The 24,733-nt window shown below is 44.4% G+C and overlaps 1 protein-coding gene across 1 annotated transcript in view; it reads right to left on the bottom strand.

The window, feature by feature from the left end:
* HTR7 (5-hydroxytryptamine receptor 7) overlaps window positions 1-24,733 on the bottom strand; it is a 73,634-nt gene that overhangs the window by 1,911 nt on the left and 46,990 nt on the right. Inside the window, 1 exon segment of the mRNA XM_087702617.1 lies at window positions 4,895-5,644. Coding sequence (XP_087558743.1) covers window positions 4,895-5,644 — 750 coding nt within the window.

The raw sequence follows: 24,733 nt of genomic DNA, 5'->3' as shown, positions 1-24,733 counted from the left end.
CCAACCGAACCGGTTGGAACGGGGCGAGAAACCCACCCCTGGGGGGGGGGGACCACTTATTTTAATAGATCATTCACTATCTATCATCTGGCTGTCTGAAAACCGGGAAACATAGGAAATCAGTAAAAAAATAATAATTAACCACGACATACAGTTGAAACAATGCTTTGCATTGCGTAACTCGGTTACTGTTTATTTATTTTACTCAAGCTTTCTCACAAATGTTTTTTTGAAAGGGTTTTCGGAACAGGAAGCTGATTAAAAGACATTATTAAACAGATAGCATCAATCCAACTCAGCAGCCCACCAGACTCTATTTTGAATAAATGAAGTTTCCGGCAGGTCAGCAGAAAGAGAGTACAAGGAATGGAAGTTATCAACATGAAGGGCCGGTTCTCCATTCATACAAGACCTTCTCTAGCGGTGGCAGAATTAAAAGAGGGCCCCTTCCCTTAAACTCTCCCGTCTTCCAAGCCGAAAGGGTTTTTTATATGGTGCAATGAATTGTATCTGGAAAAAGCACACAAGTCAATGAAACTATTTTAATCAGAAAGTCTTATGCTTTATATGAAGACCCTACAATGCTCTGGATCTGAAGGGGAAAAGGTTCTCCAGAACATTTGCAAGGGCTCCCATACCATATCAATGGCAACTCTCTGGTTCAGTTCCTGGATGTTGCAGCAGCTATAGATGGCAAATCCACGATCCTCTGACAAACCACAATTGATTTTAGGAGGAGCTATGTGAGTGCCCAATCCTCTCTAAAGCAGGGGTGTCAAACACAATTTCACTGAGGGCCACATCAGGGTTGTGTTTGAGTTTGGGGGGCAGGAGGGAGGCTTGGCCAGTTGGGCATGGCCAGCTTGACATCATGCATGTCATGGGCACCTGTGGTAGCCCGGGTGGATCTGGAAGGGTCCACTTTTGCTAGTAGTTTTTGCTACTAGCTGTGCGTAGCCCTCCCAAGCTCCATTTTCCCTGGCAGAGGGCTGCAGGAGGGTTCCACCACAAAACCGCGGTCGACTAAAGCGCGCTCGACGAAACCGCGTACCTGACGTCATCACAGCGCGACGAGGAAAGCACGCTGTGAGCGGTAAAGCTAAAATTAACGCGTAAACCTAAACCTAACCCCCCGAAACCTAACCCTAAACCTAACCCTAAACCTAACCCTAAACTTAACCCTTAACCTAACCCTAAACCTAACGCTAACCCTTAACCTAACCCTAACGCTTAACCTAACCCTAAACCTAACCCTAACCCTAACCCTTAACCTAACCCTAACCCTAACCCTTACCTTAACGTGAATCGGCTTGCTTTAAAAGCGCTTTTTAAAGCGCCCCTTTTTCTCCGCGGTCGTATTTGTCGCGCTGCTGATGACGTCAGGTACGCGCTTTAATCGGGCGCGCTTTAGTGGACCGCGGTTTTGTCGTGCCACGCTGCAGGAGGCCGTCACAGCCAAAAACGGAACTCAGGAGAGCCATGCGTGGCCCTCCCGAGCTCTGTTTTTGCTGGCTGAGGCACTGTGGGCCGGTCCTTCATTGTTTCCTCAAGCACCAGATCTAAGCACACCCCGCCCCTGCTCTTAAGCATCTTTTCTCCTTCAAATCCCAAAAGTGACGCAGCCCTAGTCATTATGATTACTCCCAATCAGCAATTTGCCTGGAACATTCATAAGACACATGATGTATATGATAAACAGAACGAGGGAGAAGTTTAAACCCTAAGAACACCACAGGTCAACAATTTCCCAGCATCACTGGAACAATGATTGCTCCAAAGGGATGTAAAAGTTACCAAAATAGTCATCATACGTGAGAACACAAGAGAACAAGGATTTCCAGGGCTTGAAACATGCCAAAGTAGGAATATTGGAAACTAGATAGAAATTATGAAAAATCAGAAGGGATTTCTTCGAAAGAGAATTCTTTCCTTCTCATAAAATCTTGGCACTATCTCTTTGAATCTGAAGGAAATCACACACAATGTTACCCAGAAGTATATACTAATATCTGTTCCTTCTGTGGAGCCACTTTTACAAGCCAGGAAGAGCAAGAATGAAGCTTCTACTGTCTCATGTAAACTTTAGACTCCAGTTTTGCCTGAATCCAAGCAATATGATCTACTAAATGTTGTACGAATTGTCTACAATAGGCTGCTGAGTAGTTTATATCAGGCTCCGGGTGTCCAGAATTTAATCAGCTTTTGAACGTTGTTGGGCAACTTAGTGCAGATGACATAGTGCCTAGAAAAAATGATGCATTTACTACAATCAGTGCAACAGCTTGGACCTTAAAATAGGTTCTAGACCCGTGATGGTAAACCTATGGCACATGTGCCACAGGTGGTACACAGCGCCCTCTCTGTGGGCACGTGAGCCATCGCCCCAGTTCAGCTCCGCCGTGCATGGGGCGGGCCTCCCGCCAGTCAGCTGGTTGTCTGGTCTCTGCCCTACATGTCCCCCATACTGCATCACCCCCTGTCCATGTGCGGCAGAGAGACCCGATGACCATCTGACTGGTGGGAGGCACACATGCGCATGGTGCATGCAGGGGGTTGCACGTGCATGCGCGGGAGACAGGACACGTGCAAGGGGTGCTCACACACATTGCATTTTGTGGGTTTGGGCACTTTGTGCACTCAGTCTGGGAAAGGTTAGCCATCACAGTTCACCGACAAAAGGGCGAATGACAAAAGCGCGCCCGACTAAAACGCGGTGACAAAACGAGTTCTAAAGCGCTCCGACGAATGAGCGCTGAATCGCGCCGACAACAGCGCAGCGACCAACGGAAGCCCGCTGTAAACCTCAACCTAACCCTAAACCTAACCCTAAATGTAACGCTAACCCTAACCCTAAACATAACGCTAACCCTAAACCTAACCCTAAACCTAATCCTTACCCTAACCCTAACCCTAACCCTAAACCTAACCCTAAACCTAACCCTTACCTTAACTTAAATCGACACGCTGTTGTAAATCGCCCTTCTGTCGCCGCGCTGTTGTCGCCGCATTGATGACATCACGGTTTTAGCGACGCGGTTTTGTCGGCGCGCTTTTGTCGGGTCACGAGCCATCACTGTTCTAGACCATGTTCAGTCTGGTTCTATTTTTCACTAATGTTGCTCCTGTCATTATCCCACTGCTTTCTTGTTGGTTCTACTGACAGAACGAGCTCCTGTCCAACAATATCATTATCTGATTCCAGAATTCAGCCAGTACATCTCTGTTTTTCTGTCCTTCAGGTTTTGCTTGGTGCTACAAGTGTTCAAAGGTGAACAGGTCTACTTCCAGCCCTGCAATCTCTTTCAATCAGCTTTATAAAATAAAAGCCATATCAATAATTTTGAAATCTAAATATCTAATTGCTGATGCATTAGTGTTCCACAACAGTATCCCCTCAGGACCAGCCACGATATTATAGACGGGAAATTAACTCCGTATTAAGGTTAGAATGAAGCTGTCAACTCGCAAAGCATCCCTGGCCTGCTCTCAAGTTGCCATAGGCAAAGGGCATGGGGAACTGACGACGCAGCACAGCAGCCACAAACGGAAGCACATTCCACGCATATCTTTCTCAAGGCTGTTTCCCAGGTTACCTGCAGCAGCCGGAGGGCCGTGATCTCTACAGCCCGCGAAAGTGCTCCATTGGAGAATGTGATTTATGACATACCCTGGGGGGGGGAACGGGGGTTATAATTGGGTCATAAATTACGTGAGGTCAGAGTTGGCTTCACTTGGGTACCTGCCGACATGTTGCTCCTAATAAATAACTGATTTATTTGGAAGCTTGGCTCGAGACTCATGGTTTAATTAGGGCATCCGTCGGAACCCTGACAGAAGCTTTATTGCAAACTTTAATCTTGCAAGTCTGATTTTTTTTTGGTCCCCTCATTCTGATATCCTAGTGAGTCAAGGAGGGGCCAGACTCACTCTTTTTCAAACACTGTTTCCTCTCCCAGGACTCAAGCAATGCTTCTATCCTTTTTCTTTTTGTAATGACTTCTATTTCTCTCATGGTCATCTCCGTGGCTCTCTACATTGAGGCCACCTGGGCTATCTGAACTGGGATACTGTCTGGGAGCATTCAACAGTCTGTTGTGCTGTGTTTCACACCCTAATTTGTCTCTTCTGATAGTATTCCCAAGTAGACAAAGTAATCTGGCTCTTACAGATATGCAGTATCCTATTAACCTAGGTACACCCACGTTACACCTATCCTCCGCGAGCTGCCCTGGCTGCCCATTGGTCTCCGGACTCGCTTCAAGGTGCTAGTTGTTACTTAAAAAGCCCTACATGGCATCGGACCTGGGTACCTGAGAGACCGCCTCCTGCCAATTACCTCCCAAAGACCAATTCGATCGCACAGGCTTGGCCTTCTCAATGCCGGCTGGTGACACCCCGGGGGAGAGCCTTCTCTGTTGCTGCTCCGGCCCTCTGGAATGAGCTCCCCGTGGAGATCCAGACCCTTACTACCCTCCCGGCCTTCCGTAAAGCTACTAAGTCCTGGCTGTTCCGGCAGGCTGGGGGCTGTTAAAGCACCCAGCCCCGTCTTAATTGTGGCTGTTGTGGATTTTAAAATTGTTTCCATTGTCTTATTTATTCCCTCCCCTGTTTATTGTGAGCTGCCCGGAGTCCTTCGGGAGTGGGCGGCATACAAAACCAATAAACCTAACCTAACCTAGATTTTTACTTTCTTACTTTGTTTCAACAATTGGGATGTCCTTCACTTTTTGTCAACTTTCCCCGTAATTTCTTATAAGACCCTTTTTGGTCCCATAAATCAAGAAATGTCTAGCAATCTATTTTTAGACCGTTTTTTCTATTCTTGGTTTTATTTGGGATAGAAAGTCTATACGGGAGCCTAAAAGCAAGTGTAATAGAAGGGAAATGACCTTACAGAACAAACTCTGGTTTTTCGGCAAGCTTCAGGGCCTCATGCATGCCTGCAGCCGAGAGTTTACGGTTGATGTTCCTATATCTACATTGCAGCAGATTGCGGTAGGTGGTCCTCAGGTCCCGATTGAAGAAGGCGTATATAAATGGGTTAATCAAAGAGTTGGCATAACCCAACCAGAGAAATGTCCTCTCAATCCACAAAGAGATACAACTGCACGAGGTCCCACAGATGAAGGGTCTAGCAGTAGAAAGGATGAAAAATGGCAACCAGCATACGGTAAAGGCCCCTACAATTATTCCAAGGGTGGTGGCTGCTTTTTGCTCCCTTTTGAAGATAGAAATGTTCTTCCGTTCATGCTTAAGCAGACGTGAAAAATTGGTGCACTCTTCGGATTCCTTGTGCAGTTTCACGACGCCGTTGGCGGAAACCATCCCTTGGCGTTCGTTGGGTCTCGGGAAACCGGCAAATTTGTGTTTGGCTGCACTTTTCTTGGCAGCTTTGAAGATCTGATAGTACATGAACAGCATCACCGACATGGGGATGTAAAATGCAACAGCAGTGGAATAAATTGTGTAGCCAAAATCCTGGCTGATTAAACAGACTTTGTTGTCATTAATATTCTGAGCCCATCCAAACAGCGGGGGCAAAGTGATGGAAGCAGACAGCAGCCACACGCAAAGGATCATTTTAGCCATACACTTTCCATTTTGTCTTACGGGATAGGTGAGAGGTCTAGTTATGCCAAGATACCTAGAAAGATAAAAAAACAAACACCAAGAGTTAGTTAGTTAGTTCATTGTCAGTTTGTGGACTATTTATAATTTGTAATTTAATGAGTTTATATGCCGCCCAATCCTGGAGGACTCCGGGCGGCTTACAAATACGAGATAAAATAAAAATAACCAATAGGGGAGAGAAAACGAAAACAGTTTAAAAAACACAACATACATTCGGCTTAGCTGGGGGTTGGACCTGAATTATAGATCAACAACCCCGGGCCTGCTGGAACAGCCAGGTTTTGGTGGCTTTTTGGAAGGCCGCGAGAGTGGGAAGGGTCCGGAGTGTGTGGGTGTGTGAGGTCTCTTAACAATGCTTTGCGCACTAAGCACATAGCGCTTATAAGCAGTATCCTGAACGACAGGAAGTGAGCTTTCTATAATCTTCTAGACCAATGATGGCAAACCATTTTGGCACTGAATCAACTGGAAGGTGTGCACATACATGAGCCTTGGAAACTCTAAGGCCAGCTGACTGGTGCGTATGTGTGACCGGGCCATCTGATCTTCTGGTTTCTGGCGCACATATGCAAGCTGGTCTTAGTGTTTCCAGGGCTCCGGCGCATGTGCGATCACTAGTCTAGTATCTTCTTAATTATCTCTTCATCTTGCAGTGTTTCTTCATCTTTCCAATATTGTGCGAATATAATCCAGAAGATCAGCTGGTGATGGTGGACATGCCCAGAGAGGGCTCTGCGTGCCCTCACCATCACGGTTCTAGACTGTCCTTCCCACTCTCTGAATGGAGACTCTCTGAGGCACTGCAGCCACCAAACTGAACAGTGATATGTAGTTTGTTAAAAAAACCGCTCACAATCATGCCTCTGTAAAAAGTGGCTAGGACAGAAGGAGAAAGATGTGCTCTCCGACACAGGAAATGCAGGTGCTGGTTTGCCCGCTTCCCTAAGGATGGCATGGGGAGAGACCAGTTTAGATTGTTAATCTGCACCCTCAGATACTTAATTCAGTTGACCACATTTACAGTTGCATAATACTATGAAATAGCAATAGCAGTTAGACTTATATACCGCTTCATAGGGCTTTCAGCCCTCTCTAAGCGGTTTACAGTCAGCATATCGCCCCCACAGTCTGGGTCCTCATTTCACCCACCTCGGAAGGATGGAAGGCTGAGTCAACCTTGAGCCGGTGAGATTAGAACCGCTGAACTGCCGATAGCAGTCAGCTGAAGTGGCCTGCAGTACTGCACCCTAACCACTGCGCCCCCTCGGCTCTGAGTAACAATACTATATTTGTAATAAGGTAACAGTAACAGATTCATGCAAGTCTGAATGAGTTTTCCTCTTCTTTCCATTTATCTTTGTGAGAACTAGGAAAGGTTTTTTTTTTCTGAGATATTTTCTCATATTACATTTCTGCCCCAGACTCAGATTTCTTTTACGTGGTTGTCTTGGATCTTTCTCCTGTCCCTCAAGGTCATTCCTTCTTCCCATTACAACAGGTTATCATCAGATAGCACTCAGTGCTCTGTGACTTCATTGCCAATCATGAATTCTGGTCATTCTTTCTGGCTACCTACGGATTTCTTTTAACTGTTTTCCATTTTGCTATCTATCTCAATATGAAAGCACTTAGACTTACTATATATGGCACTTAGACTTATATAGCGTTTCATAGTGCTTTACAACCCCTCTGAGCAATTTACAGAGTCAGCATATTTTACTGACCACAGATGATGGAAGGCTGAATCAACATTGAACCGGTCAGGGTCGAACTGCTGGCAGTCGGCAGAGTTAGCCTGCAATGTTGCCTTGTAACTACTGCGCCACCATGGTTCATCCAACTCTGGTGCAAAGAGGAGCCCAAGACAGCAGAGATTTGAACCAAAGATTTCAGTAATTCAAGCTTAATGCCTCATCATAAAACTAGTACTAATCTAGATTCAACCCACATCCAACTTTCTGCCCTGGACCTTAGAAATTAAACTTGGTTTTATTGGTCTTGGTCAGTCATAGATTTAACCTGTTTTTTGAATTCTTTCCTCCCTCTCCAAAATAAACATACGTTCAGATTAGAGCGTTTTCCCAAAACCAAAGCAGGGGAGAAGACCTCATGTATTTTATTCTGAATAATCCAAATAATTATCTGATCAGTATACTATTAATGCTCTTTAGATGATAAAGGTTCAGCACATTGAATGCCATGGGTTCACCGAGAAAAGGGCGAACGACAAAAGCATGCCCGGCTAAACCGCGGTGACAAAACCGCGAGTTCTAAAGCGTGCCGACGAATGAACGCTGAAGCACGCCGACAGAAGCGCGCTGTAAACCTAAACCTAACCCTAAACCTAACCCTAAACCTAACCCTAAACCTAACCCTAACCCTAAACCTAACCCTAAACCTAACCCTAAACCTAACCCTAAACCTAACCCTAAACCTAACCCTAAACCTAACCCTAAACCTAACCCTAAACCTAACCCTAAACCTAACCCTAACCCTAACCCTAACCCTAACCCTAACCCTAACCCTAACCCTAACCCTTACCTTAACTTAAATCACGCTTCTGTTGGCCCACTGTTGTCACCGCGTTGATGACATCGCATTGATGACATCGCGGTTTTAGCGCCATGGTTTTGTCGGCGCGCTCTTGTCGTGCGCGCATTTGTCGGGTCACAAATGCCATGTACTATGATGCTCTAGCTACATGGAAATACAAATTTAAAACAGGAAATATTACCTAATACTTGAAAATAGCAGTGCACAAGAACCATCCGAAACTTGCTGCTATGTGTACATTATTTATTTCCGATTGTAATTCTTGAGAATGCAGAGTCAACAGCCACTTAATTCTGACTCAATAGCAATAGCAATAGCAATAGCAATAGCAATAGCAATAGCAGTAGACTTATATACCGCTTCATAGGGCTTTCAGCCCTCTCTAAGCGGTTTACAGAGAGTCAGCATATTGCCCCCAACAATCCGGGTCCTCATTTTACCCACCTCGGAAGGATGGAAGGCTGAGTCAACCCTGAGCCGGTGAGATTTGAACCGCTGACCTGCTGATCTAGCAGTAGCCTGCAGTGCTGCATTTAACCACTGCGCCACCTTGACTCAGTAGTTAGAATTATCACTGTTAGTTGAAAGTCTCAGGAAATAACTCCTTTGTATTGATTTGTGAATCTCTCAGCTTTTTCTTCAAAATGTTTCATCCATTGCTTTCAAATGAGAATAGGAAAGCTGAGATCCTCCAGATTTTATAGGAAATTCCAAATTTCCAGTGTCCAAAACATTTTTGATGCCATTCCTTTCAGCACTGTGCATTTCCTTACTGAAATAAATAATGATTTCACATCTCACAATTCTGTTTATTGCAACTGTCAAATGGGCTTATCTAAACTGGCTTAACTAAATAGATTAATCTTTGAAAATATTCACTTTTGATATTTAAAATATCAATCTGAAATGCAGTTAAACATTTTCATTTTGTTTAAATGAATATAATGTTGTTGTTTTTTGGCATTTTCAAGCCGCATGTCTTTCATGGCTTGGTTAGTTCCCTTATCCCCCTCCCCTCACCCCAAAAAGGACAGGCAGTAGTCACGTGGTTTTTATTTGTTAGATAAAATGCACCATGAATACTTAAAATCATCACGCTCCTCCCAAAAGAAAAACACACACCAGTATTAGTTCTGATATTAAATCTGCCATCTGTCAAAAATGGTGTAGGGTCTATTTGGATGGGGGGGGGGTTGGACTAGATGACCTACATGGTAGAGCCGAGGTGGCGCAGTGGTTAGGGTGCAGTACTGCAGGCCACTTCAGCTGACTGTTATCTGCAGTTCAGCGGTTCTAATCTCACCGGCTCAAGGTTGACTCAGCCTCCCATCCTTCCGAGGTGGGTGAAATGAGGACCCGGATTGTTGTTAGGGGCGATATGCTGACTCTGTAAACCGCTTAGAGAGGGCTGAAAGCCCTACGAAGCGGTATATAAGTCTAACTGCTATTGCTAAGGTCCCTTCCAACTCTGTTAATCTGTATCGGTAAATCAGGAGGAATAGCCTAGAATTTCGCCAGGATCAAAGGATAAGAGGGGGGGGGAACAGAACTGTGTGTTTGGTTTCTAAATTGATAGGAAATCATTGGTAGGATCCAAATGTCATTTATTATGCTCCTTAGGAACGAGTAACTTTTATAACAGTCTGAAAATAAAATTAATATCAAGAAAATTACATGGAAGCAGTCACCAGAAGTCAAAGTCAACTCAAGGGCATCTTTATTTATTTTTTTATTGCATCGGAAGGAAAGCCAGTCTTTTGTGGAAATTCAGTACTACCATTCAAAAGCATTTCAATAATTAAACAGTTACACATATGAATAAGGTTTCCGCAGAAGTAGCTTTGTTTCTTTTTCTCTGCTGCCACAAAGCATCCAACCTTAAACTCCCAACAATGTTTTGTTCTGCTGCCTCAATCTCGCACAATAACATCCTCCAATTGCTACAACTCTCACAATTCCCTCAGGCCTCTTTTTTTGATTGCTTTAGCAGAACTCCAACCCAACAAGACTTTCCCTTTGTAATCATGTTTTCTCACTTTCACTGTTGGTTAAGAGATGAAAAATGATAAACGCCAACAGGTACAAAGCATGAGACAAGCCCTTCTCTTGTCTTCTTTGATGTCTCTGTAGATATTATTGTAATATTGCTATTTGTCTCTTGTAACAGCTGCAGAGGTGGGATCCTACCAGTTCGCACCTATTCGGTAGAACCGGTTCGTCAAATCTACCGAACCGGTTAGAAGAGGTTCCACCAGTGGACCCGGAAAGCAGGCCACACCTACAGAAGAGCTTCCAAAATGTTTTGAAACCCACCACTGGTGGGTGTGTAATGTCCCAGAGTTAGCTACACATTAATAATGATCTAGTAATATTTCCTTATACATTTTAGGGACCTTTCCTTATATATTTGGTGTTTTCTTTCATATTTTGGGGTTTCTAATTTCTGTTTCCGTTAGTTGGCAATTGCTAAAACCAATCCCACGTGAAAAAAGTATTCAAAGCCTTCTTGATTTTAATTGTCAATTTATTTATTCCTGCACATTGTAATATTTATTCATTTACATATCTCTGTTTTTCCACCGTTGTGCAAACACAATTCCAGCAGCTGCTAACATGTGTAAAATTAAATATGTATATTATACTCCCTTTCAAATAGCCAACAAAATATTTCTGGTTTTAATTTCATATCTTACTTTACGATTGCTTCTAACCACTAACTTCTGAATAGCTATGTGGACCGACATAAGTATTCATTTCATTTCATTTTTCATTTTAATTTATTTGTATGCCGCCCTTTTCCCTGAAAGGGACTCAGGGCGGCTCACAACGCAAAAAGGGAGGGGAAAAACAAACAGAGTTACAAAAAACATAACATAAAAACCATACATAATTAAAAGCACAACAATCATACCATTCGAAGTGGGGCAGCGAGTCTTTAGCCCCAGGCCTGTCGGAACAGCCAGGTTTTAAGGGCTGTGCGGAAGGCCTGGAGGGTGGTGAGGGTACGAATCTCCACGGGGAGTTCGTTCCAGAGGGTCGGAGCAGCCACAGAGAAGGCCCTCCTCCGGGTAGTCGCCAGTCGACACTGGCCGGCTGATGGAATTCGGAGGAGGCCTAGTCTGTGGGATCTAATTGGTCTAGTGGAGGTAATTGGCAGTAGGCGGTCTCTCAAGTATCCAGATCCAATACCATGAAGGGCTTTGTAGGTGACGACTAGCACCTTGAAGCGTACCCAGAGATCAACAGGCAGCCAGTGCAGCTCGCGGAGGATAGGTGTTACGTGGGTGAACCGAGGCGCACCCACGATCGCTCGTGTGGCTGCATTCTGGACAAGCTGAAGTCGCCAAATACTCTTCAAGGGCAGCCCCATGTAGAGCACGTTGCAGTAATCCAGTCTAGAGGTCACAAGGGCGCGAGTGACTGTTGTGAGAGCCTCCCGGTTCAGGTAGGGACGCAACTGGTGCACCAGGCGAACCTGGGCAAATGCCCCCCTGGTCACAGCTGACAAATGGTGTTCAAAAGTCAGCTGTGGGTCCAGGAGGACTCCCAAGTTGCGGACCCTGTCTGAGGGGCGTACTGTTTGACCCCCCAGCCTGAGAGGTGGAACACTTAGCCAATTAGTAGGAGGGAAGCACAGCAGCCACTCGGTCTTATCTGGATTGAGTACAAGCTTGTTAACCCCCATCCAGTCCCTAACAGCCTCGAGGCCCTGGCACATCACGTCCATCGCTTCATTGAGTTGGCACGGGGCGGACAGATACAGCTGTGTATCGTCCGCATACTGGTGGTATTTTATCCCGTGCCGTCGAATGATCTCACCCGGCGGTTTCATGTAGATATTAAAGAGGAGGGGGGACAGGACCGAACCCTGCGGCACCCCATACGTTAGGGGCCTAGGGGTCAATCTCTGCCCTCTGACCAACACCGACTGCGACCTGTCCGAGAGGTAAGAGGAGAACCACCGTAAGACAGTGCCTCCCACCCCCACCTCCCGCAGTCGTCGCAGAAGGATACCATGGTCGATGGTATCGAAAGCCGCAGAGAGGTCAAGGAGTACTAGGATGGAGGCATGACCTCCATCCCTGGCTCTCCAGAGATCATCGATCAATGCGACCAAAGCGGTTTCCGTGCTGTAGCCAGGCCTGAAACCCGACTGGAAGGGATCTAGATGACTAATTCATAATTTCATATCCGGTCACATGGGCAGCAAGCCACTCCCATCTGGTCACATGGGTGGCAAGCCACTCCCACAAAGGAGGCCACACCCACAGAGTAGGTTCCAACTATTTTTGAAACGCACCACTGAACAGCTGTTTGATTTTTTGCTGTTGCTTCTTTGTTTTTCTTATCCTTTTGTCTCCCATTATTTGTTCTGACATCCAATTTGCTTTCTTCTGTTCCTTGGCCTCTTTTCATATTCATCCTTAATAACTCACTTCATTTCATTCTACAGTTCCTCGGGTTCCTATCAATGAAGTTCAGAACTTCAAAGTGATGCTCTATGTTTGCTTTGATATTGTTGGGGCCCGTCGGCTGCCAGCAAAGCTAGAAGATGAGGGGGAGAGGGAGGCTGGGTCAGCTTCGGAGGCTCTGATGAGGAAGCAGAATCAGAGGCAGATGTAGAGCTGGGGCCTTCTGTCCACCCCCAGATGGAGAGGAAGCTGTCTTCGGGGCCTGAACTGAGTGAGAGGGAGGCCCATCCCAGATACGTGCAGAAGTGGGTTCCTACCAGTTCGCACCTATTCGGTAGAACCGGTTCGTCAAATCTACTGAACTGGTTAGAAGAGGTTCCACCAGTGGACCCGGAAAGCAGGCCACACCTACAGAAGAGCTTCCAAACTTTTTTGAAACCCACCACTGGTCCTTGGATAAGGGGGTCCTTGGAACCCCCTTAAATTACCCCACACACAGCACTGGCATGCATAAGAATAGGATGTAAACTTGTTTTTTAAAAGGCACCTTTGGTTTGAGTTAAAACAACTTTAACACACGCAATGTTCTGATTGCACCACAAACGCAGTAGTCATCCTTACCTTCCACAGAGGCACTGAGTTTTATAAATAGGAGCATGATAGTGTAGAATAATCGTATCCAAGGACCAGTGGTGGGTTTCAAAAATTTTGGAACCTCTTCTGTAGGTGTGGCCTGCTTTCCGGGTCCACTGGTGGAACCTCTTCTAACCGGTTCGGTAGATTTGACGAACTGGTTCTACCGAATAGGTGCGAACTGGTAGGAACCCACCTCTGCATCCATCCATCCATCCATCCATCCAGAGATTCGGACCCTCACCTCTCTCCAGGCCTTCCGAAAAGCCGTTAAAACCTGGCTGTGTCGGCAGGCCTGGGGTCGATGAGTTCCCTTCCCCTCTCAAATTGTGTGGCTGTTGGTTGTTTTTAAATACCCTGTACTTTTGTAGTTTTTGTGTTTTTCCCTTCCCCTCCTTGGGTTTGTGCGCCGCCCTGAGTCCCGCTGGGAATAGGGCGGCATATAAATAAAATGAAACTCAAACTCAAACTCATCCATCCAACTAATTTAGAAACTGCTCGTCTCTCTTATACTCAGCTGACCTGCTGTACCCAGAGGATAGTCTAAGATTAACGCGGTATGGAATTAATTCTGGAGGTACAAAGACTACCGTATTTGTAGAGGTGTCCCGAGATAACTACCTTGCTGTTATGTAACAATAGCAAATTTTTACTTAATTTAATCATGACACATTTTGACTGCAAGGGGGAGATAGAATAAGTATCTCATGTCTCACATGACAAATTCCTTAGTTGGCTCTAAATACATGACACATGAGTTCAGGGTGGAATTGTTATGCACTCTACTGCAAAATGTTTTGAGTTGTTTACATTGTTCCTCTGCTCCCGGAGACTCTATCTTGTCAACCGGGACATTCTGCATTGCAGAACAACAGATGCAAAAACGCAAACAAAACCATGAGGGATTTACCTTCAAAGTAAACACTAGTTTCAGAAGAAGGATTTGCGTCAATACTTGTCAAACTTGCAAGACAGACACGGAAACATGGCCACAGTGCATTTAGAAAGTATTCAGACCAGTAGTGAAATCTAATCTAAAAAGAGCCGAGGTGGCGCAGTGGTTAGGGTGCAGTACTGCAGGCCACTTCAGCTGACTGCTATCTGCAGTTCGGCGGTTCTAATCTCACCGGCTCAAGGTTGACTCAGCCTTCCATCCTTCCGAGGTGGGTGAAATGAGGACCCAGATTGTTGTTGGGGGCGATATGCTGACTCTGTAAACCGCTTAGAGAGGGCTGAAAGCCCTATGAAGCGGTATATAAGTCTAACTGCTAATGCTATAACATTTAGAATTGAGGCCAAACAGTTTAATCTTGGTTTCATCAGATTAGAGAATCTTGTTTCTCACAGTCTGAGAGTCCTTCAGTTGCCTTTTTTTTTTTGCAAACTCCAAGCGGGATTTCATGTGTTTTGCACTGCGGAGAGGCTTCCATCTCGCCACAGATTGGTGGTGTGCTGCAGTGATGGCTGAATATTTTCTGAATGCATTGTAAATAAGCTAATTCTAGTTTATGGTAGGGTTACATTAGCACAGACTTGCAAATCTGGAAGTGTAACTGTCCCCATGTCCCAGAGGTGGGTTCCTACCAGTTCGCACCTATTCGGTAGAACCGGTTCGTCAAATCTACCGAACCGATTAGAAGAGGTTCCACCAGTGGACCCGGAAAGCAGGCCACACCTACAGAAGAGGTTCCAAAATCTTTTGAAACCCACCACTGGTCCTTGGATATGATTATTCTACACCATCATGCTCCTATTTATAAACCTCAGTGCCTCTGTGAAAGGTAAGGACGACTACTGCGTTTGTGGTGCAATCAGAACATTGCGTGTGTTGAAGTTGTTTTAACGCAAACCAAAGATGCCTTTTAAAAAACAAGTTTACATCCTATTCTTATGCATGCCAGTGCTGTGTGTGAGGTCATTTAAGGTGGTTCTGACAAGTGTCGTCAGCATCTTCGTATCCGGTCACATGGGCGGCAAGCCACTCCCATCCGGTCACATGGGCGGCAAGCCACTCCCACAAAGGGGGCCACGCCCACAGAGTAGGTTCGAACAATTTTTGAAACCCACCACTGCCATGTCCCCTTTGCAGCTGAAGAAACAGGCGAAGGTGTCTTTTGAAACTCTTGCCCCATCCAGATTCAAGTTTTAGACTAAGCTGACTTTTATCTGACCTTTCCCTTGGCTGCCAGCCTCTCTTCGCCTTGCCTCTCAAGTCATTCCCACCTACTATTACAATACACCAGCAGGAGAGGTAGTTCAGTTACTCCTCCAGCATCTGTTCTGCGCCATTCATTACCAGCGTCTTTCCTAACCAATGCAATTTGCATTTCTTTTTTTAAAAAAAACCAGTTACATGCAAAGAGGCATTTAGCATCATAAGAAACCTGGCCAAAATGCTTCTGAAAGGCCTCTTTGCAACAATAATGGCTTGACTGATTGACTGACTGACTGATTGATTTCATTTTCTGCTTCATTATGTCAGTGGGATAGCAATAGCAATAGCAGTAGACTTATATACCGCTTCATAGGGCTTTCAGCCCTCTCTAAGCGGTTTACAGAGAGTCAGCATATTGCCCCCAACAACAATCTGGGTCCTCATTTTACCCACCTCGGAAGGATGGAAGGCTGAGTCAACCCTGAGCCGGTGGGATTTGAACCGCTGAACTGCTGATCTAGCAGTAGCCTGCAGTGCTGCATTTAACCACTGCGCCACCTTGGCTCTAATAGGGTATAGGGAACATATATAGCAAAAAAAAAAAACAACAATATATCAAATAAAGAGCATGACATATGCATGCCCAATTGGTCAATGCCTCAGCTTTCAAGCTGCCAAGATTTTGGGGATGCTATATCCAGAAATGAGGTTCCAGAGAACCCTTGGCTGGTGAGGAAGATCCCAAGCTCCCAGCTGAAGGGAAGACTTGAACACAAATGCCCTGTTGCCTTTCTCTTGTTGCAAATGCTACAGTATTTAATTTCCTGAAATGCACAAATTACAGACTGATGAACTCTGTGAATCTTTGCCATCTTGGTTGGCTGAGGACATGTTAAATTGTATATGTCTGCCGGGTCCACCACAATACCGCGAAGCCCTTATCCGCGGAGACATAAGCGCGAGGGCTAATCCGTGCCGTCCGAATCGCTAAAGCAAATGTGACCTTACCACGCTGACATAAGCGTGAGGGCAAATCTGCGCCTTCCGAAGCACTCAGCCTAACCTAACCCTAAACCTAACCCTAAACCTAACCCTAAACCTAATCCTAATCCTAATCCTAATCCTAACCCTTACCTTAATTTAAATCGGCTTTCTGCCGCCGTGCTGTTTTAAAGCACCCTTCTGTCACCGCGCTGTCGTCACCACAGTGATGACGCGCGGTCATGACGTCGCGGCTTTAGCGACGCGGTTTTATCACCGCTATTTTGACGAGCGCGGTTTTGTCGTGCCACGATGTCTGCCTACATGCAAGACCGATTGCCTGGCTCATGCCATCCAAGGCCGACGGCTCCATGCCACCCAGATGTGGCCCCAAAGAATAGATTTAAGGCACGACAGGTTTTCCATCTCCATCCTCACTGCAACCGAGTGATGCGCCTTTATTTTGAACGGTTCACCGACAAAAGGGCGAATGACAAAACCGCGCCTGACTAAACCTCGGTGACAAAACCGCGTGTTCTAAAGCGCTCCGACGAATGAGCGCTGAATCGCGCCGACAACAGCGCGGCGACAGAAGCGCGCTGTAAAACTAAACCTAACCCTAAATCTAAACCTAGCCCTAAACGTAACGTTAACTCTAACCCTAAACGTAACGCTAACCCTAACCCTAAACGTAACGCTAAACCTAACCCTAAACCTAACCCTTACCTTAACTTAAATCACCCTTCTGCCGACGCGCTGTTGTAAATCGCCCTTCTGTCGACGCGCTGTTGTAGACACACTGTTATCGGCGCGTTGATGACGTCGCGGTTTTAGCGACACGGTTTAGTCAGGCCTGGTTTTGTTGTTCGCCCTTTTGTCGGGTCACGATTTTGAACAGCACATTTACTTAATGGACCCATAAAGATCCAAGTGGGATCAAACTCTCTGAAATACACACTAGAAATGGAAATCTTACTAGTATCTTTCTTTGCTCCTTTTTCAGAAGATGGCCGGTAAAAGATGGAATCGAACCCCTCCATATTCCTAAATTATAAAGCCCTATAATGCTGCTATAAATATTACATACGGGCGGGCAGTTTTCTCAAAATTTCACTTTTAGTATCGCTTCAGTACTTAAAATCTCCTCCCCTTAATTACTGCCATCTACATTATTGCCTTTGTATGGAATTTCCTGGATCCTTCTCCTTAATTATTTCTATAATTGTTTAGAATTCATTTCAATGCTATGGATAATGGATTTTTAAAAGCGTTCTTGGCATTTATGTATTTCCTCCATTAAAGAAATGGGGCGGGTTTTTTTTTTATTCCTTCCTCTCTCATTTATATTTTTCTCCTTTTTTTTTGTCATGCTCACAGATTCCTTCCTTCCCTCCCTCCATTTAGCATACGAGCATATTATACATGGACTTGCAATATATATTAACACTTCCCCAAGATTAAAAAGAACAATAAAATATTTAAAAGATCTATATTCAGATATCAATTCCTAGGCCAGATATATCAAACAGGTGACCCATGGGCCAAATCCGGTTCACGCTAGGCCCAGAATAATCTCGCAGGGCCGTCCTGGAGATGGTGGGGGACTAGCTGATGCCACCCTGGGGCCCAGCACACCCCGGCCATGCCCACCCAGTAGATTGTGATGACCGGGCCACACCCACCCCGGTCCTGTAAGGGCAAACAAAATTCTGATACGGCCCGCAATGGGATCAAATCTCAGGGTTCCAAATAGCATCCAAAATTAAATCATAGTCCAAGGCAAAGTATTGCTCAAAGTTCCAATTTATTAAGAGAGTCATGTTGGTACGTCTGGAAAGACCCAAATCTGAAAGCTTCTTGGTTTTCCACACCCAGTTGAAAGTTCAAGTTCTTCAAGTTCTAGAGCCGAGGTGGCACAGTGGTTAAATGCAGCACTGCAGGCTACTTCAGCTGACGGCAGTTCTGCAGTTCGGCGGTTCAAATCTCACCGGCTCAAGGTTGACTCAGCCTTCCATCCTTCCGAGGTGGGTGAAATGAGGACCCGGATTGTTGTTGGGGGCGATATGCTGACTCTGTAAACCGCTTAGAGAGGGCTGAAAGCCCTAGGAAGCGGTATATAAGTCTAACTGCTATTGCTATTGCTATTCATGCTCCCACCCACACAAGTCCATCATATGGCCCAATCTTCCACTGCCATGCTGGCAGTTCCACCCATCCATTTCCGGTCAGGTGCAGAGGTGCAGAGACAAAGGATGACCTTGGCAATCTAAAAGGAATTTTATTTTGGTTACATCACATCTTACTCCTTACTATCCCCTTCCCATTTCCCCACCATAGAAACAGCATAGTAGATCCAAAAGGAAATTGGCTGCAGGAAAAACGTTTCCTGAACCCTTGGTGTAGGCCGTCTAACCATTGAGCCGAGGTGGCGCAGTGGTTAGGGTGCAGTACTGCAGGCCACTTCATCTGACTGTTAGCTGAAGTTCGGCGGTTCAAATCTCACCGGCTCAAGGTCGACTCAGCCTTCCATCCTTCCGAGGTGGGTGAAATGAGGACCCGGATTGTTGGGGGCGATATGCTGACTCTGTAAACCGCTTAGAGAGGGCTGAAAGCCCTATGAAGCGGTATATAAGTCTAACTGCTATTGCTATTGAAGTGCAACATCATTTACATGAAAAATAAATCAGATAATGGATCGGTATATGCTCTTAACTCACAATCAGTCATATGATCTACAATTTGACGTGGGACACCACAGTCACACTGAGGGAAGGATACTGTGCCCCATTTAAACAGCGAGTCCCAGCAGATACATGTGAGATACAAATACTATTCAGGATTGTCCATTGCTGGCGTGGTAATTCAAAGCCTGGCACTCTTTTCATGGAGTCCCTGGTATGTCGTCTTAAGACATATCTCTCCTTTCATCTCTGCGTGACTCTTCTTTTTTGTCATTTCATCCCTTTCAAGGACCTTCTTCTTTTAGCTCTCATTTCAAAGTTTGTTATAATTTCCATCAGACGACAGAATTGTTCAGGCAATAGCATTGCCTTTTTGCCCTTTTTTCTCTCTGGGGAGTGAGGCTGAAATGATGTTTAGTTTTAACTCTCAAGAGTAGTGCGCTGTCCTTCCACATTTTCATCTCTGCTCCCCCCCTCCCTCCAGTTGCGACGCTCCCGTTGGCTTCTTCCTCTGCGATTGCCAAAAATTATAAGTGCGTGTATCTCCGCACACATCTGCCTGCATTTTTACTCCTCACTGCCGATTACACAGAACACTTCCCTTTTGATAACACAAGAGGGGACACGGAATTGCTGATTTTGCCATGTGACAATCAGCGGGCGCACAGGATGGATGGCAGCCCAAGTGAGATAACATGCTCTTGCCAAGAAAAACATCCAACATTACAAAACACATTCTTTGAACACTTGGCTATTTGAACAGCTGCTTTCATTAAGAGATTGTGTCAGTGCAGTACTATTGTGAAACAGACGCGTATCCTTTCTCGCGCAGCAGCTAACCAGGATTACGGCAGTGCTGTATATTTTGCCAAAAAGTTAATGAAGAGGCTGTCAGCCAGCCCAGACCCCCGTCATCTGCCAGCACGGCTGCAGTTTGAAAGCAACGTAAGGGGATGAATTTTCCCGAAAATTTTCCCGAGTAAGAAGGAAAGTTTACAATGAGATTTGCCCAATGTTAACAACCTCTTTGGGAACCTGCTCTGGCATTTGGGCTGCAATGCCCCCCAAAACAGCATTCAGTCTTCAAATATGTTCACATTGATTCGTTTGTTCCAGCTAATAGGATCAGACGCTTCTTGAATGGTGATCCTCACTTAGGAAGTTTCAAGCTGGGGTGCAAATGGTTTGAAGTACAACAGACTGCTAAATAAGAACACGAAATCCAGTGAAATCTTCTCCACCTCCCTTCTTGACTGCTTGGATGATAAAACAAAAATTATTTTGTTTTCGGAAAACTGTACAGGTAGTCAGTGAAAAGAGCAAGGTTCTACATTTAGGCAAGAAAAACAAAATGCCCAGGTACAGTATAGGTGGTACCTTGCTCCATAGTAGTAACTGTGTGTGAGAGGGATCTTGGAGTCCTAGTGGACAACCATTTAAATAGGAGCCAGCCGTGTGCAGCAGCTGCCAAAAAAACCAACACAGTTCTAAGCTGCATAAACAGAGGGATAGAATCAAGATCACGTGAAGTGTTAATACCACTTTATAATGCCTTGGCAAGGCCACACTTGGAATCCTGCATTCAGTTTTGGTCGCCACGATGTAGAAAAGATGTGGAGACTCTAGAAAGAGTTCAGAGAAGAGCAACAAAGAGGATTAGGGGACTGGAGACTAAAACATATGAAGAATGGTTGCAGGAACTGGGTATGTCTAGTTTAATGAAAAGAAGGACCAGGGGAGACACGATAGCAGTCTTCCAATATCTCAGGGGTTGCCACAAAGAAGAAAAAATCAAATTATTCTCCAAGGCACCTGAGGGTAGAACAATAAGCAATGGGTGGAAACTAATCAAAGTGAGAAGCAACTTAGAACTGATGAGAAATTTCCTGACAGAACAATTAATCAGTGGAACAGAAATTGCCTCCAGAAGTTGTGAATGCCCCAACACTGGAGGTTTTTAAGAAGATGTTGGATAGCCATTTGTCTGAAACGGTATAGGGTTTCCTACCTAGGCAGGGGGTTGGACTAGAAGACCTCCAAGGTCCCTTCCAACTCTGCTATTCTATTCTATTCTATTCTATTCTAGTCCTTAACATTCAGCAGTTCATTTAGTGATCTTTCAAAGTTACAACAGCACTGAAAAAAAGGCCTTTTGACCATCTTTCACACTTACGACCGTTGCAGCATAGTCAAGTGATTAAAATTCGGACACTTGACAATTGGTTCACCTTTACAACGGTTGCAGTGTCCCCTTTTGCGACCTTCTGACAAGCCAAGTCAATGGGGAAGCCAGATTCACTTAACAACTATGTTACTAACTTAACCACTCCAGTGATTCACTTAACAACTGTGGCAGGACAGGTCATAAAACAGGGCAAAGCTCACTTCACAAATGTCTCACTTAGCAACGTAAATTTTAGGCTCAATGGTGGTCATAAGTCGAGGACCACCTGTAATTTAATAGTGACACGGTCATTGCCTTTCCCTTCTTCGGAAGGCACAAAGTCTCATTTGAATCAAGTGTGATGGGTTCATGCAATTATTCTAGCAACGGAGGTCAGTTGACGTTGTCTTCTTCTGGATTATTATTTTTTTAAAATCTAGCTTACAGCCCTAGAATGTCCTTGTGATCTTCCATCCAGTGGCTAATCAGATCCAATCTTATTTAGTTTATGTGTTGGCTAAGTGGGCAAGAACATTAAATTATAAAATCCTGGCTCATGCCGGCAATTTAATAATAAAGCAGGCCAGTAAAATAAAAATGGTTTTAGAAGATTCTGCAGGAGCCTGATCTCCAATAAATAACCATTAAGCCCTAAAAGGCTACAAGTAGCATAGAGGCTGTGGAAATTTGGCCATATCAAAATTTCTTAATATTACGCCCCTTTTTGAAAATGTTCAACTCTTTTTTTTATATATATAATACTTTTTTATTTTCCATTTTCATAACATACAATCACACGTATACTATTACATAGCTAGTATCCTATTGTATTAAGTAGTAATTACATCAGTTCCTCTTGTCATCAACGCCCAGAAAGATAAAAACCCATTATTAGCTCTTCTGCTCTCCATACACCTCTTTCTTCTGCCTCTCTCCTACCTCCTTTCTTCCCTCCATCATCCTTTTCTACTCTACTTCCCTTTCCTTTCTCCTTCTCCTCTCTCTTCATTCCACTCCTCCTTATCCTCCTCATCTTCCCCCCTTACCCTCCCTCCTATCCCTCTCTTCCTATCTTTCTTCTCTCCTCTGCTTCCCACTCTTCTACATCCTGTCCCCCCTCCATCCTTTTCTACTCTACTTCCCCTTCCTTTCTCCTTCTCCTCTCTCCTCATTCCACTCCTCCTTATCCTCCTCATCTTCCCCCTTCCCCCTCTCTCCTATCCCTCTCTTTCTATCTTTCTTCTCTCCTCTGTTTCCCACTCTTCCTCTTATTGGTGTATTTCAGCTTCTGAGCAAACTCCATTCTATGTTGATGGTATTTATGCTTCCATATCAATATACTTAACATATCTTAGTTTTAAAGAAAAAATAAGAGAAGACAGTATACGTGTGCAATCATATTACTTTAAAATCTAACACCCCTCGTCAAGCCTAATATACATCCCTCCCACCCTCCCACCCAACCCCCCCCAGCCTTCCCTCCCCCAACTTTGCAGAACCCAAACACGGTATAAATCTTTAACAAAAACAGTGTAATATATATTTGAAAAAAGAACAGAAAATTGATAACATCTTTACATTGAACTTAGCTCCTGCTTGCTAGGCTAACTTTAAACAATTTATATCATTCCTGATCTTAATCATAAGCTATCTGGATTTTCTTAGTCCCATATTTATTTTGTATATAATCAATCCATTTTTTTCCAGTCTCGTTTATATCTCTCGTTTGAGTGGTCCTTAAGATACGCAAATGTTCAACTCTTGCAAACCATTTCAGGGTATTCTTTAACAAAGTTGGCTTGTTAAGCAGCCATTTCAGCCAGGACGCCCACATAACCATTTTCTTTCGAATATAAAAAGGACATTTCATATTTAGCAAGGATATCGAAACAGCCTCTATGCTATATAGATAAAAAAAATAAAGCCTGACTGTGAATGCAATTTCCACTTGCAGCCATTCCCACTAAAATCGGTTCATATAATTTTACAGCGAATCCATCTTCTGCCACTAAGTGCTGGTTTAAAGAGATGGAAAAATCTACATTCCAATCCACTGTCATCTTTGCAACTGGAATCGAAGGCTTCCACCCTAATTATAGCTATATACAAAACATGATGGCACCAATTATTTTTAAAGCAGATCTGAGTGGAGAGGAACATTCCTTAGCTGTTTTTTTTCCCTTTCTGACAACCTTAGCAAGAGGCATTCTGAGGCATCAGCTTCATAAGCCATTATCACTCCAACAGCACTGATATCGACAGAAGAAGAATGTACCAATTGCCAGATATATATATTAAACTATATAAGTCAATGCTACATTACACCCAGACCATATAATTAATTTCAAATTGTCGTATTTCAACTACAATCTAATTGTACAGATTATTGATTGTGAAAAGATAGAAATTTATGTTGTATGCCAATATCAAAACAATTGTGTTCTCTCTCTCTCTCTCTCTCTCTCTCTCTCTCTCTCTCTCTCTCTCTCTCTCTCTCTCTCTCTCTCTCTCTCTCTCTGTATCATTCATATATATTTCTTGAATTTTTTTAATGAGCAAAATAGAAACATCTGCAATGTCTCGACTTGTAGAAAAACTTCCTTGAGGTAACAAGATTCCTGATCAATTGCCACATGGGTTGAACTTGCAAGAGCCTTTTACATTCAACAAACACCTTTCCTGTAGAAGTAACATCACAATTTTGTTGAGCACAGAATCTTCTCCACACACTTTTGAAGTAATAATACACCTGTCTTGAAATAATAATACCAACATGCATATACCTTTCTTGAAGTAATGATGCTACCAGCATATCATTGAATGCCCCATCTTCTCCAAATGTACGCATTAGAAAATCATATTATTTAAAAGTTGAAAAACTGACCAGAAATAATAGCAATAGCAATAGCAGTTAGACTTATATACCGCTTCATAGGGCTTTCAGCCCTCTCTAAGCGGTTTACAGAGTCAGCATATCGCCCCCCCACAGTCTGGGTCCTCATTTCACCCACCTTGGAAGGATGGAAGGCTGAGTCAACCTTGAGCCGGTGAGATTTGAACCGCCGAACTGCAGATAGCAGTCAGCTGAAGTGGCCTGCAGTACTGCACTCTAACCACTGCACCACCTTGTCTCTCTAAAATAAACTTTACCCAAGCAACTTAGATTACCTTCATGAAAATAGTAAGCAAGAATCATGCTTACTAAAATGTCCTCTCATGTTCAGTGGAATTTGTTTCTAGATAAATGTCTTTCCGGATTGCAGTTACAACTATTTGAAGTCCCAAAATGGAGAATGTAAAAAACTGGGGAGTTCACAGTTTGCCCTGCAGCCAGTACTGAAATGATCCCTATGGCATTCAATTTCAGCCAATTTGGCAATTGATCAGGAATCATCAATCAAGTTTCGTTTTCTCTTTGCTCTTGCTCCATATCGTACACAGGAAGGACTTAGGGGTCCAATTACAGAACAACACATCTAGGTCTAGGGGCTGCCACTGAAGAGTGTCCGGAGACTACAATTGG

The sequence above is a fragment of the Thamnophis sirtalis genome, unplaced genomic scaffold (genome assembly GCF_051295495.1).
Source record: "Thamnophis sirtalis isolate CommonGarterSnake01/CBP01778 unplaced genomic scaffold, rThaSir2_p1.2 scaffold_15, whole genome shotgun sequence".
NCBI classification, from domain to species: Eukaryota; Metazoa; Chordata; class Lepidosauria; order Squamata; family Natricidae; genus Thamnophis; species Thamnophis sirtalis.
Note: the sequence above shows the minus strand (reverse complement) of the source record. Positions and strands in the feature narration are given on the sequence as shown.